Here is a 15,257-nt window from a genome sequence, read left to right on the forward strand (position 1 = left end):
CCCTGTGTGTGGAACCCCAGGGCGCTGGCGAGGGCGGCCCAGAGAGGGTCCTGAGCCTCTGTGCTGGGTGCCAGTGGTTGGATGGTGATGAGCATTCATGCCAGGCCAGAGTGGAAGGTCAGTTTTTTTTTTTTTGGCACTAGAGACTGAACCCAGGGGAATTCTACCTCTTGAGCTACACCCCCAGGGCCCCCCTTTTTTAAATCTTGAAACAGGGTCTAAGTTGCTGAGGGTGTTGCCATGTTGCTGAGGCTGGCCTCCAATCTGTGATCCTCCTGGCTCAGCCTCCCAAGTACCAGGGTTACAGGTGCGCACCCCACATCTGTGGAAGGCACTCTTTCATGTAACAGAACCTCTCAGAGCTTCCTATCCTCTGTAAAATACATTTTATTTTTATTTATTTTTTGTGGTACTGGAGAATGGAACCCAGGGGTATTCTACCTCCAAGCTACATCTTCAGCCCTATTTTTAATTAATTAATTATTTTGCAGTACTGAGGATGGAACCCAGGAGCATTAACCTCCAAGCTCCACCCCCAGCCCTATTTTTTATTCTTTATTTTTGAAACAGGGTCTCACTGAGTTGCAGAGGGCCTCACTGAGTAGTAGCTGAAGCTGTCTTTGAACTGCGATCCTCCTGTCTCAGCCTCCCAAATGCTGGGATTACAAGCATGTGCCACCACACCTGGCTCCTATTTTTTATTTTGAAACAAGGTCTAAGTAGCTGAGGCTGGCTGTGATCCTCCTGTCTCAGCCTCCCTTTTAGGAAAAACCATGACGTGCTCCAGCCTTCACATCTGGTGGGGATGAAGCGTCTCTGGTCCACTTCTGCCTCTGCAACCCACATCTCCATGTACCACGGACGGCCTGGTTCAGGTGGCTGTCTCCAGCTCAGCCCTGGGCTGGTTCAGCCTCCTATCCTCCGCTTCTACCTCCAGGGAGGTTCTGCCTCCTGGGTACCAGGGCTTGCTTCTAGTCCATATGGACCCCAGGGTGTGCCTGGGTCAGAGCTGGTTGAGGGCGAAGTCTCGGGCCGTGCTGAGGGCTGCGTCCAGGTCAGCGGTCCTCCCGGTACCCTGGGCCACCACTCGAGAGCCCCAGGCCTTGCCCCCCATGTGGCTGCACACGGCCAGGGCCCAGGCCTCTGCTGAGAAGGCAGCTGTGGCACCCTGGGAACAGGTAGAAGGGGCGCCAATGCAGAGCACCCCAATGCCAGCAGCCCTCAGGGGCCTGAGTGATCAGTACCTGCTCCCCAGCTGGGCACAGGGGCGGTTGGGAAGGGGACAGGAGGAGGGAAGGACTGGGATGCGTGTGGAGGCTGATGAGCGCCTGCAAGGCCCGGGAGAGCTTGTACCGAGGGAGACTTCTGGCACCCTGTCTCTAGGGACAGGCTACTTGTCCTGGGCATGGGTGTCCACATAGTGTACCTGCGCCCGGCCCCGGCTCCCTTGTCTGCGGGGAATGAAGGGGCTGGCTGGGCGGCTGACCTCTGCTCTCACCTGGGCCACCTGGCAGGCACACAGGACGCTGCCCACCGGCTGGGGACTCAGCAGGAGCACGGACGTGTCGGGGGCTTGTGCACACAGCTGCCGCACCACCTTCACCAGCACCTGGCGGGGAGGACCCAGGGTGACCCACGGCTCCCAAGGCCCAGCCGCCTCCCTGTCAGGCCCCAGGCAGCCCCCGCACCAGCTCTCACCGAGAGGGACTCGGCGGAGACCGTGTCCACGATCAGAGGCCCCTTTGCATGCCGCTGCAGCAGCTCCTCGGATTTCTTGGCAGCCTGCAGTCAGGACATGGATGAGGACAGGGGCTGGGACAGGCTGAGATCTCCCACTGACCCCCGCTCTGAACCCAGGCCGGCGACTCCCGGCCTCCTCTGCCCCTCGCTCAGTGAAGGTCGTTGGCCGTGGCAGTGATGTGGGAGGGCTCTGCCTAGAATGGCCTCCTTTTGGGGTTCTCCTGGGGGCCTCCCTGTCCACCTGGCACCAGCTTTTCCAACATAGCTCCCAGCCCCTACAAATAGGTCGCTGAAGGTGACAGAGGTAAGCCACAGCACAGATGGACCCGGAGGGGACCAGTCAAGGGCAGTAAGGGTTGGACGGTACTCATCAAGTTAGGAGTTTTCCGGGGAGGGAAGAGCTGGGGCAGCAACAGAGCTTAGCAGAGAGAAGTGGGGAAAAAGCTGGTGAAGGAGGATGCTGCCCCCCACCCTTGCCCGCGCGTCCCTGCACAGCCGGACTCGCCCCCACCCCAGGTCTCGCAGCCTCACCGTGAGCCCCGCTCCTCACCTGGCCCATCTCCAGCTTCCGGAGGGCGGTGTTGGCACGCCGCTGCAGCGACTTCAGCGTGGCCTGCAGTGCCCTTCGCTGCCACTGGGGCATCACGGCGGTGTCCACGGCCTAGGCCAGAGCAGCGCTCACCCACCCTATCCCTGTCCCCGTCCCAGAGCTGCCCTCTCAGCAGGGACCCGGCCCAGGGCGGACACCGTTACCCACTCTGCAGACCAGCATCTGGGCCAGCTGAGCCCCACCCACTGGGTGCTGGGAACTGGGCGCCTCACCTCAGTGAGCCGGCCCACGTCCCGCGAGAGCCGCTGGGCCTCCGCCAGGTCCCGGCTGCCCCGCCCCAGCCGCTCTGTGGCTGCTTCTACCTCCTGGGCCAGGCTCTGGCCCACCTCTCGGGCCTGCGGGGAGGGAGGGGACAGCGTGGCCAGGGCTGCCAGCCGTTCGCTCACCGCCCCAGGACAGGGGGCTTGTGATGCATGGCTGGGCAGGGCCAAACTGGAAATATTTAATAGGTTCAGTCACAGCACCAAACAGTCCAGCGCACACATGCGAACATCATCCAGGCCGCTGGGCCCCCTCGAGCCCGGCGAGGTGTGCCCTTGCCCTCCAACATGTCCAGAGCCTTCATGCCTGCTGACCTGCCGGGCCTGCTCTCCAGTGATGGCCAGCAGGCGGGTGGTGCCCTTGGCAAGCTGGCGCTCCCCGATGATTACCATGTCCCCCACGGCCCCTGTGCGTAGCAGGTGTCTGTGGGCAGGAGGAGGGAGAAAGCCAGGGATGCTGGAAGAAGCCTAAGCCCCGAACCAAGGGCTGGTGGCTCCAAGGCCCATGGAAGGGTAAGGATCCCAGGCCGCAGGGCAGGGCAGAGGAGTGACTCACGTCCCACAGCAGAGCTCCACAGAGGTCTGCAGGGCCACCTGGGAGGCTGGGTCCAACGCACGGGCCACGGGCACCCCCACCGACACCACCCGCACCGGGTCTGGGTACACCTGTGCACGAGAGGGGACAGGCCGCTGATGAAGGACAACAAGGAAGCCTGCTGGCAAGGCCTGGAGGGGGCGGCTATCTCCACCAAGAGGGCTCCCCCAAGCCAGGCCTGGTGGCGCAATCTTGCCAGCCCAGCATTCAGGAGGCTGAGACAATGGGGTTCACGGTCAGCCTCAGCTACTTAGTGAGGCCCTTTTCAACTCAGTGAGACCCTGTTTCAAAATAAAGAATTAAAAAATAGGGCTGGGGGGGTGTAACTCAGAGTTAGAATGGCCCTGGGTTCCATCCCCAGTACTAAAAAAAAGGGCTGCCCCAACTCACCTCGTCCAGAGAGCGCAGGCCAGGGACGTGGGCAGTGCGTGCCAGCGGCACCTCCTCCATATACACAGCCTCGTTCTGCTGCACAGCCTCCTGCACGGTGCCTTCCACTGTCCGAAGCTGCTCTGGGGTCAGTGGGACCTGGGGGTGGGGAGAAGTGGACAGGGCAACAGGCATTAGCCCGTGCCTGAGGCTGCCGCGTTCAGGCGCAGCCGATGTTCCCCGATCTGTGCCCAGGTTCTCGAACAGTGGCTGGCTCAACACAGGTGCTCAGTGAATACTGACAGAGGTCAAGAATAAACACGTAGAGCCGGGCGTGGCGGTGCACCCTTGTAATCCCCGCACTTGGGAGGCGGAGACAGGAGGATCGCACAGGTTTGAAGCCAGCCCCCTGGCTTAAGAGACCCTGTTTCAAAAAAAAAAAAAAAAAAAAAAAATATATATATATATATATATATATATATATATATATTTATATTTATTAGGTCTGGGAGTATAGCCTAGAGGTAGAAGGGTTCCCTCCCCAGTACCACCAAAAAAAGAAAAGAAAAGAAAAAAAAAAAAGAAAAGAAAAGAAAAGGGAGGCTCTGTCTTCAGGAGGCTTACAACAATGGGCAATATAGACAGGCAGGACCGGGCGTGGTGGCGCACTGTTGTAATCCCCGCACTTGGGAGGCTGAGACAGGAGGATCGAGCAGTTTCACAGCTACTCAGCTCCTTAGTGAGGCTCTCAGCAACTTAGCAAGACCCTGTTTCTAAACAAAATATAAAATAGGTCAGGGGTTAGCTAGGCATTGTGACACACACTTGTAATCCTAGTATTTAGGAGGCTGAGATAGGAGGATCGCAGTTCGCCGACAGCCTCAGCTACTTAGTGAGGCCCTCTGCTACTCAATGAGACCCTGTTTCACAATAAAGAATAAAAAATAGGGCTGGGGTTGGAGCTCAGAGGTAGAATGCTCCTGGGTTCCATCCCCAGTACTGGAAAAAAAAAAATAGGTCGGAGGTGTGGCCCGGAGATGGATAGCCCCTGGGTTCTATCCCCAGTACCACAAAAAGAAAAAAGTGTGTGTGTGTGTGTGTGTGTGTGTGTGTGTGTGTGTGTGAGTGTGTGTGTGTCCAGGCAGGATGGGGAGTTCTGGTGGGAACCGGGAGGTGGTCAGCAGTGTGTCCTGATGGGCTGATGGAGCTGAGCGAGGGGGCAAGGGCAGCAGAGAAGGGGAAGGCAGCCCAACTTGAGCAAGAGCGGCTTGAGTGGTGGCAGGCACTAGGCTCGGGCAGGTGGGCGGCTGGTCCCCACACCAGAGCCGGTCTCTCTGCATCGGCTTACCTGGGTGGCCACATCAAAGCGCAGCCGCTCGGGGTTGAGATGGGAGCCCCGCTGCTCCGTGCCAGGGCCCAGGGTCTGCCTCAGCGCCCAGTTCAGCAGATGGGTGGCCGTGTGCTTCTCCATGCAGGCCAGACGCCAGGCCTGCAACACACTCGTCACCTGGGGCCTCGCTGGGGGCGGGGGGCAATGAGCACAAAGGGCCTGAGGTGCTTCGAGCCCAGCTAGGGTGGGGTCCTTACCGGGTCCACATGCAGCTGCACCTGGTCCCCCACCTGCAGGCTTTCAGGGGCCATTGCCTCGTGCAGGATGAAGCCCCCATAGACTTGGGCCCGGGCCACAGGGAACAGCACATCCTGGGAAGAGGCAGGGCCAAGACACCCAGAGATGGCTGGCGGCCCTTGCCTCCCGTGGCTGCCATCCTGGCTTGGGTTGGCCTCCCACAGGCGCCAGCCTTGGGTGGGGATGCTCACCTGCTGCCCTGCCCGCACCAGGTAGCCACGGTCAGAAGCCTGACCTCCCTGTTCAGCGTAGAAGTTGGTCCTGTCCAAGAGGAAGCCGCAGCGCTGGCCCGCCCCCACGGAGGCCACGGCCGTCCCGTCCTCGGCGTACAGCTGTAGCACCTGTGCCTCACAGATGCAGAACTCTGCCAGGGAGCGGGAGGGTTATCTGTGCTAGGCAGGGGCTGGGGATGTGGGAAGGGAGGGTCTGTGACTTGAGACCAACCGGCGCCCAGCTAGGGGCCACAGCAACCCCTGGTGGCTACACTGCCCTAGGGAAGGAACAGGGGCTGGAAGCTGTCGCCTTTGACTTCCTCCCCACGAGGGCAGGCCAGCTGGTGGCGCCCGCGGGGGGGCCGCTCTCACCGTACGCCCCGTCGGGCCGCAGGGAGTAGTGGTACTTGGGGCTGTCATCGGTTGCAGGCACTCCCTGGCGCTGCAGCTCCCCTAGCGTGTGGACGTCTAGGTGCAGGCCCTGCTCTTGAACACGCTCTGCCTGCTGCCCCCGGTGCTGCGGGACGGGTGTGGATGAGACTGGTGGGGAGAAGCACGTGGGATCTGGCCTCACACAGCCCTGACCCCGGGGCCTCCCTGGAATGACCCCAGGGCCTGGTGCATCCACCCGCTGGGCACTGCCCCGTGGCCCCTCCAGGACGCTGTGCTGGCGTCTCCCAGGCTCTGAGCAGGGCCTGAGGTTTGTCCCTGATCCCCGTGGGGGCACGCACGGATCTGAGCTCGGCATACTTCTTGGCAGCTGTAGCTCTGGCCTGAAAACTTTTGGGCGAGGGCTGAAGTACCCCAACAGAACCCAGCATGGGGGTGCTCCCCTCAGTACCTGGGCCTCCTCCTGGGCCAGCCGCTCCAGCCCGGCAAAATCCAGCTGCACCCCCTTCTCCTCCAGCATCAGCTCCACCAGGTCCAGCGGGAGCCCCAGGTTCCCAGACAGTGTCAAGGACCAGGCCACTTCAGCTTCGAGGAAGGAAGACGGGAGTGTTGAGGAGGGGAGGGGTCAGACAAAGGGAGAGGTGAGAGGTGAGGGAGAGCCGGGGCCAGGACTTCTCTGCCCACACAGAAGCCACCATTTGCCAAGTGGGAGCACCTGCCCCATGCCAGGGACCCCAGGTGAGGGGTCCCCTTCAGGCTTCACACCCCAAAACAGGGGCAGCCCAGGCACCTCAGAGGAACAGGGAGGCCGGTCTGAGCACAGCCCGCCTGGCTGGCTGGGGAGTGTGGAGTAAGGACAGGGAGGGGGTGCAGGTGAGGACAGGAGAGCTCAGCAGAGGCATGGGGCAGGAGGAGGGAGGCGCTGGGCTGGCCGAAGCTCCTTCCCCTCCCTGCCCCGCCATGTGTGTGGGCTCCTTGTACCTCGGCCAGGCCCCCCACTCACCAGGGAACACATCCGAAGGTCCCAGGCGCCTCAGGGTACGATCAATGATGCGCCGGCCCCGCTGCAGGGAGGCCAGGAAGGCTGCCTCGTCCTCGGACACCAGGCTGGCGATCTGAACCGGGCAGGCGTTGCAGCTGGGTCTCCTTGGGGAGAGGGTCTCCTCGGGCACCCTCCCCCAGCCCCTCCCTCCCACCTGAGCCTTGTACCTGGGCTGAGTTCTTCTGCAGTTCTGGGTAAGCGTTTCCCTGGGGGGGAGATGGAGAAAAGTGACAGGCAACCATGCTCTAGGCCCCCACCCAGGCCTCCCTGACGACGCCTAGATGCTCTGAGGAACTGGGGGACAAGGTACAGGCAAGGGGGGATCCAAGGTCAGAAGGTCACTGACCGAGGCAAGGAGCCTCCTGCAGCCTGGCTGCCTCTTGCGAACAAGGACCGCTTTCTTATTTTGCACACAGGATGCTGGGCTGAAGGCTCAGGGCAGTAGTCCCGGGTGCCCGGGCCAGGGGCACTGTCTGGGCTCAGCAAGGGCTCCCCCAGGGCCCAGGGAGGAGGGAAGAAGCTCTGCCCTTACCAGAGTCTCCACCACTACTGGTACCAGGCTGCCGAGGAAGCCGGGCGGTGCCCGTAAGACTTCGGTGGAGAACCGGACGGCTCGGCGGAGAATCTGACGAAGAACCAGCCTGGGGACATTCAGAGCCCAGATATGAACCCCAGCAGCCCCTGGCAGCCACGTGTGTGTGGGGGCTCCCACTCCTCCCCTCCCCATTCCTCCAGTGCACCTGCCCAGCCCACCCACCTCTCCGTTTCCTCCCCGCCCCTCTGGAGCCCTTCAGACTCACGGGGCACCTGACATCCCCGGGGTGATGCCATCAGCCATGCAGACGCTGAGCATGCGCATGTGATCAGCCACCACCCGGTACGCTGTGTCTACTCGGCCTTCGTCTGCTGCTCCTACCCGGCCCAAGTACGGGGGCGCGCCGGAGCCCTGAAAAGCAGGACACAGATATGGCAGTCGGGCCTGCCTGATCTGGCCTGGGGGTGGGTGTGCTTCCTTGACCCTAGAACATGAGCCCCCACCCCAAAGCCAACCATCCCCAGAACGGCCTTTGGGAGAAGCTGCTGGCTGAGTGGGCACCGTCCTGCCCTCCTGTGGCTCACGACCTGAACAAGGACCCTGGCCGTTGTCACTTCCTCAACTCCTATCAACTGGGTGCACCCTTGGGAGATGTGATGTCCGTCCCTAAAACAGCCCCGTTCAGGAGGCATTATTATTATTACTATTATTATTTCGGTGCTGGGAATGGAACCCAGGGGCATTCTATCTCCAAGCTACACCTCAGCCCCATTTTTTTTTTATTCTTTATTTTGTATTTTTTTATTTTATTTTATTTTTTGGGTAAAAAACTGTGTGTACAAACATGTACTCATCGCTGATTTAACCCCTACCCAATTCCCACCCCATTCCCTCCCCGTCCCTCCCTCCCTTGCTTGGCTTAGTGGTTGACTTCGATATGTTTAAGTACATTGTGTGTTTTAGAGATTTTCCTCTTCCCCCCTCCTTTCTCTTCCTTTAGGTTGTCTTGTTTGCTCCTCTATAGGATTTCCTTTTTCATCTAGAGTTCCTCCTATGACCCATTTCTCCCTAACTCTCACATATTAGGGAAAGCATCTGATTTCTTATTTTTTTGTGACTGACTAATCTCACTTAGCATAATGTCCTCCAGTTCCATCCATTTCCCTGAAAATGATGTAATTGAGGTTTTTTTTGATGGCTGAGTAAAATTCCATTGTGTACTTATTCTTTATTTTGAAACAAGGTCTCACTGAGTTTCAAAGGGTCTCACTAAGTAGCTGAGGCTGGCCGTGAACTGTGATCCTCCAGTTTCAGCCTCCCAAATGTTGGGATTACAAGTGTGCGCCACCACACTCGACTGCGGGAGGTATTATTATTTTTGCTTGAAAGAAAAGTAAACAGAAGCTTAGAGAAGCTAAGTCCACGGCCCCACAGGTCATCAGGAGCAGGCCTGTCTGACCTGCAAGCGCTCGCTTCTAACCCAGCCTCTCCCGCCTTCCTGGCCCCGGGCTGTGCGCATGCCCACGCTGCCTCTAGATCCGGGATTCCAACCTGCCTCTTCCCCAAGTCAGTAAACAGCCCTGTCACTCTTTGAGTCAATAACCCTGTCCTCCCAGTCGGAGTCATCTTTGGGTCTCTTTTCTGCCTCTGAGCTCTCCAGTCCATCTGCCCCCCTCCACGTCCTCTCGACCCGCCATGCCCTGGCCAGCCCACCCACCTCTCTCCAGTGCCTTAGCACCTCTTAAAGTATCTCTCGCCTGGCCTCAGAGTCACTTCCTAACTGTTTTCTCTGCGTTTACTCCTATCTTCCCGCAGGCCCGTCCTGCGGCAGCAGCAGGAGTGGCCTTTAGAGAGAGTGCACGGCAGGACCCGCCCCTCCTCCCTGAGCCAGCTCACCACACAGAATAAGGCTTCTCTTCAGCCGCCAGGGCTGACTTCTGCCTTCTTCTGGTGCTAGAGTGTTTACCAACAACAACAAACCCAGGCCTGTTCAGGGCCGCCTAAGCCACTTGGTGAGACCCTGTTTCAAAACCTAAGATAAAATGGGCTGGGGTACGGCGTGGCGGTAGAATGCTCCCAGGTCCACTCCCCGGTACCAAGAAAACAGCAATCCAACAAGACAAAGCCCGGCGCGGTGGCCACGCTGGTCATCCCAGCATTTGGGAGGCTGACAGGAGGATCGTGGATCGAGGACAGCCCCAGCTACTTAGTGAGGCCCTCTGCGACTCAGTGAGACCCTGTTTCAAAGTAAAGAATAAAATGTAGGGCTAGAGGTGTAGCTCGGAGGAAGATGCCCCTGGGTTCCATCCCCAGACCCGCAAAACAAAAAACAAAAACGGTCCTTTCCTGAGCACTCTGTGATGAAAATTTCTACTTACATCCCCTCAAGGGAGAGAATCTATTTCTCCACCCCTGCGCCTGGAGCTGGCTTGGGACTTGCTCTGGCCAATAGAACACCGCGAAAAGGATGCTGTTCTGAGCCTGCCCTCCCGCGCTCTTTCTTGGCACCTTGCCCAGCGGCAGTGTGAACAGGCCGGGCCAGCCGGCTGGACGAGGACAGACACGATGCACTCACCCCGACTGATGGCCAGCCAACGCCCAGAGACAGAGCTGCCTCCCAGCAGACCACAGATGATGGCAAGCTCGCACAATACCCAACAAGCAGTCCAGCCGAGCCAACCACACGGCCGGCCCTCACCCCGCGGCCTGAGCAGTGGTGGCTCCGTCATGGAGGGTGTTCGGCAAAGGCGAATGGAAGCGTGCTCAGCTACGTCTCCTGGGGCTCCACCTCAGTCGACCCCTGCCCTTAGTTTCTTGGCACGCATCCGGTCCTTGCCTGCCCCAGGGCCTTGGTAGCAGCTGTCCCCTCTGCCTGCAGTAAGCTTCCTGTGGCTGGCTCCTCTGAGGTTTCCGCTCCAAGGTCACCTTGTCTCCTGTTCCTCTCTATCTCCCCAGTTATTATTACCTTGTTTATTACCTGTTCACATTCTCTAGACTACTATCTTGTTCTTTCATACACTGATGCATTGCCCAGCTCTCAAATTAGAGGGTAATCTCCGTGTTCTTTCGTCTGGTTTACGGCTAGATCCTCTGTACCAAGCACAAAGAACTCAATGTGAAGTAGCAGGCCCTCGACATTTTTTGGGGGGGGATGGAACCCAGGGGCATTCCACCTTTGAGCTAAGCCCCCTGCCCTTTTATTCTTTACTTTGAAACAGGGTCTCACTGAGTTGCAAAGGGCCTCACTAAGTAGCTGAGGCCGTCCTTGAACCATGATCCTCCTGTCTTGGCCTCCTGAATGCTGAGATTACAAGCGTGTGTCACCACGCCTGGCTCCCTCGATATATGAAGGAAGGAAGGGAGGAATTAGGAGCAACATCAAATAAAGAGCAATGAACCCGAGCCTCACACCTGACCCCCAGGATCCTGGGCTTGTCACTCTCCCGCGTGCCAGGAAAAGCGAATCCTCAGTAGGAGTGTGAAGCAAGGGGCCGAGGGTGGCGCCAGCAGGCGGGGTGGGCTCACCTGCTGAATGGCGTGGAGAATCGGGGACAGGAGGTCCGTGTCGTAGGTGGAGCGCTTGCCTTGCAGCACGGCCACCAGCCTTTCCAGGCCCATTCCTGTGTCCACGTGCCGCTGGGGCAGGGGCTGCAGGCTCCCATCTGCTTCTCTGGCCGGGGAACGTGTGCAAGGTTACAGGTGTGCAGCCGGTGCCACGTGGAGTGGAGGCCGGGGCGCCCAAGCGGGCTGGCAGCAGGAGGCACCAGGTGGGCAGAACTCCGCCCACCCACAGCCATAGAAGGTGACCATGGCCGTGGGTCCTTTTTCATAAAGGGCTAACTCCACCTGCACCCCGGGTTGAGCCCTTGCTTGGACCCAGGCATCGCCTACTGGGACAGAATTCTCTGCCCTTAGAGAAAGACATGTCAAGGCTAGAAGGAAATTGTAGCGATCATCACATTCAACTCCATTATATACTAAGAGGCCAGAGACTAGTTTAAATTATGAGCAAAGGTTAGGATTAAATCAGGTAATATCTGAAAACCGGTTAGAAATGTACCTGACACATACTAAGTGCCTTTTAAGTGTCTTTATAAGAAGTGGATGGTCTCCTGGTGGCCGCCTATTTTACTTCTTTTTTTTCCCCTTGAGGTACTGGGGATAAAACCCAGGGGCATTCTACCTCTGAGCTGCACCCAAAACCCCATTTTGTTTATTCTTTATTTTGAAACAGGGTCTCACTGAGTTGCAAAGGGCCTCCCTTAAGCTCAGGCTGTCCGCGAACCGCGATCCTCCTGTCTCAGCTTCCCAAATGCTGGGATTCCAAGCGTGCGCCACCACGCCCGGCTCTGGCACCACCTTTTTTACTTCTAACCAGGGCTTCTCCTGCTTCAGCACCCTGTTACCTGTTGTGCTGCATGAAGACCAGATTCCAAAGCTCTACGAGCTGGGGGGCTCCTACCCCACCAGCCAGGTCATAGTGGATCTCCGTACAGGGCCCACAAGGGCCAGTGTCCCCCATCTCCCAGAAGTTCTCTTGTGGCCCAAAGGAAAGCACTCGGCTGGCAGGCACACTGGGGAGAAAGCCGGGCAGCAATGGGAGGTGGACGGATTCAGAAGCTGGGACCTCTCTGCCATGGAGCCCCTCTTTAGTCTAAGTCCCAGCTCGAAAAGAGGAGGAACAGGACTGACCCCCAGTATCCTGGAAGATGCTGAGTCTGAGGACCGGGGCTGGCAGTCTGTTTTCCCCCCGCCCTCCAGGAGTGGACGTAGGAGGGGCCGACTTACCCCAAGCTGAGCCAGATGTTCCTGCTCTCCAGGTCTGCGTCCAGCCCTGTCTTGGGGTCGCCACCAAAGTAGGAGACCCAGAGCCTGTCCTCGGGGATCCCGTAGACCTGAGTCAGCAGTTCCCAGGCCATACTGCAAGCCTCCTCCTGCGGGGGAACCCAGCAGCGGGCGGAGAGGGAGGCGGGCAAGAGAGGCTCTACCGATGTGCCAAGCAAGCCGTGGGAGTCCAGGCCTCGTACTGAGACATTTCCACTGCCCACCCTCCTCCAACAACCAGCCACGACCTTTTCTGCCTCTGAGCTATTTTCTGTTTTCTTTTCTTTTTTTTTTTTCGCAGTAGTAGGATGGAACTCAGGGGCATTCTACCTCCAAGCTACACTCCCAGACCTATATTTTATCATTTATTTATTTATTTATTTATTTATTTATCGGTACTGGGGTGGGACCCAGGGGCTTTCTACCTCTGGGCTATACTCCCAGACCTATTTTATACTTTATTTGGAAACAGGGTTTCACTAAGTTCCCGAGAGCCTAGCTGAGGCTGGCTTCGAACCTGAGTGATCCTCCTGTCTCAGCCTCCCAAGCCCTGGGATTACAAGTGTGCACCACCACGCCTGGCTTATTCTTTATTTTATCTTCTTTCTTTCTTTCTTTCTTTCTTTCTTTCTTTCTTTCTTTCTTTTTGTGGTACTGGGAATAGAACTCAGGGGCATTGTACCTCTGAGCTACACCTCCAGCCCTATTTTTTAATCTTTTTATTTATTTATTTATTTTATTATTATTATTTTTTGGTGGTACTGGGGCTCCTGGAAACCCTTCTACCTCCGGGCTACACTCCCAGACCTATTTTATATATTTTTTTTATTTGGAAACAGGGTCTCTTAAGCCAGTGTGGATGGCTTCAATCCTCCTGTCTCCGCCTCCCAAGCACGGGGCTTACAGGCTTGCACCACCACGCCTGGCTAATCTTTTTATTTTTGAAACAGGGTCTCACTGAGTTGCAAATGGCCTCACTAAGTAGTAGCTGAGGCTGTCTGCAAACCATGATCCTCCCATCTCAGCCTCCTAAAAACTGGGATTAGAAGCATGCACCACCATGCCCAGCTCCCCAGCCCTATTTTGACAGAAAGTCTCACTAAGTTGCCCAGGCTGGCCTTGAACTTGTGATCCTTCTGTTTCAGCCTCCAAGCAGCTAGGACTACAGGCAGTTAGGACCAGGCCCAACTTTCATATGATAATTTCGACAAGCCAGTAGGCAAGAGGCACAATCTGCCCTAAAGGGCTTACCATGCAATGAAGGAACTGACATACATTCCGGTTATACCTGTTCGCCCTGACCCCCTTCTTGGCTGACTACTGATCCTATCCTAACTCTTGAGCTCCCTGGAGACTTACCTTAAAATATTCACCCCCAAAGGCCCAATTGCCCAGCATCTCAAAGAAGGTATGATGGGAGAGGTCTCGGCCCACATCCTCCAGGTCGTTGTGACGGCCTCCGGCCCGCACACACTTCTGACTGTTGGCCACACGCCGGAAGCCGGCCATCTCGCTTCGTGGGTCCACAGTGCCCAGGAAGATGGGCTTGAACTAGAAGCACGTTAAGGGGAGAAGGGGGTCTCTCAGTTCCCTAGAGGGAAAGATGGGGCTGGGCACAGTGATGGCTGCTCAGACTGCAAGCTAACTCAGAGCATAGCATGATCTTGGCCCAGGGGAACTACCTGAGGGCCTACTATGGTCTTGGTCCAGGGGGATGACCTGGGGACCTGGGGCAGCCACCTCTGATGTGTGTGAATCAGAGGAGGAGTAAATAAACCCTGAATCCTGAGCCAGAAACCTGCTAGCAAATGGAAAAGGTAAAGAAGGAGGAATGTGTTGGTGGTTGGGGACCACTTTTTTTTTATGCCACTGGGGATGGAACCCAGGGGTATTGTACCTCTGAGCTACATCCCTAGCCCTTTTTTAAAATTTTTGAAACAGGGTCTCACTGAGTTGTGGAGGGTTTCTCTAAGTAGCTGAGGGTGGCTGTGAACCTGCAATCCTCCTCTCAGTCTCCCAAGTACTGGGATTACAAGCGTGCGCCACCACACCCGGCTCGCACTCCAGTAATTTAAGGGGCCAAAACTGAGATCATAGGTTACTTGGCAGGGCTTCAAAAAGAGCATTTAGTACGCATCTTGAATAGCTTCTAAGGTTAATCTCGCATCCCATCCTCAGTGTATATTTGAGAAAACAAAGCCCCGAGAAAGCGCTTGATCAAACTCAAAATTTAGATAACATTACCTAGCACATAATAGGTGTTCAATGAACATATATTTGCTGTATGTGTTATCTTTATTCAAAGGACGAAATCTTCCACGAGTCGGTCCCCACTCCCTCGCTATCTTGGGACTCCACACCTGCTACACTGGGCCTTAAAACTCAATCTGTATCCAGAAGTTTCCAGATCCTGCCTTCTCAGACCTTAACTAAGCCCAGACTGTCCCCAAAACCCCCCTACACACCCTTTGCTCCGAATGCCTGCCTGCCTTCCTCCCTTCCCTCTCTTCGCTCCGCCCCTCGCTCATCTTGCCCAATCCCGCAGCACCTTTCTCCGGAAACGCCACAAACCCCGCCCCCTATTAGCATAGCCCAGCCCCCACCTGGTTCATGCCGGCGTTGACGAAAAGCAGACTGGGGTCGCCCCGGGGCCGCACGGAGGCGGAGGGCACCAGGCGGTGGCCATGGCGATCCCGAAAGAAGCTCAGGAAGGCATCCCGCACGGCCGATCCCTGCGCCGGGGGGGGCTCGGAGGAGAGCGGCCGGCGGCAGGGGCGCTGCCATGGGGGCGACCTTTGAATGGCCCGCCGCAGCCGCCCGGCCACCGCGGCCACCGGCGCCGCCATCCCATCTCCGGGCAGCGGCTTCACGGGGTCAAAGAGGGACGTTGCAAGGAGGCCGGACGTTTGCTTCCGACAGCGACCCCTAGCGGGCGGAGGACTCAAAGTCAGCGTCTGCAGAGCCCGGCACATAGTAGGCCCTTCATTCCCTTAGCATCCAACATATTCATCAGTCTACTCTAGGATAGGCGTTTAGCCACTCCGAGTCCACTA

At 57.4% G+C, this 15,257-nt stretch overlaps 1 protein-coding gene across 1 annotated transcript; it reads right to left on the bottom strand.

The window, feature by feature from the left end:
* Positions 1 to 1,003: 1,003 nt before the first annotated feature.
* On the bottom strand, positions 1,004 to 15,050 carry AARS2 (alanyl-tRNA synthetase 2, mitochondrial; the record flags this gene model as incomplete). Its single annotated transcript, XM_080700603.1, has 22 exons — positions 1,004 to 1,168; positions 1,499 to 1,609; positions 1,699 to 1,782; positions 2,291 to 2,401; positions 2,563 to 2,685; positions 2,926 to 3,034; positions 3,167 to 3,276; positions 3,596 to 3,733; positions 4,923 to 5,063; positions 5,162 to 5,275; positions 5,393 to 5,565; positions 5,786 to 5,930; positions 6,255 to 6,388; positions 6,807 to 6,918; positions 7,013 to 7,051; positions 7,378 to 7,486; positions 7,646 to 7,791; positions 10,906 to 11,050; positions 11,787 to 11,954; positions 12,169 to 12,314; positions 13,564 to 13,755; positions 14,808 to 15,050. 22 exons carry the CDS (start codon positions 15,048 to 15,050, stop codon positions 1,004 to 1,006), a joined length of 2,958 nt encoding a protein of 985 aa, XP_080556729.1.
* Between the last annotated feature and the right edge of the window lie 207 nt (positions 15,051 to 15,257).

Source organism: Muscardinus avellanarius (assembly GCF_963383645.1).
Source record: "Muscardinus avellanarius genome assembly, chromosome: 8".
In the NCBI taxonomy this organism is placed as follows: domain Eukaryota; kingdom Metazoa; phylum Chordata; class Mammalia; order Rodentia; family Gliridae; genus Muscardinus; species Muscardinus avellanarius.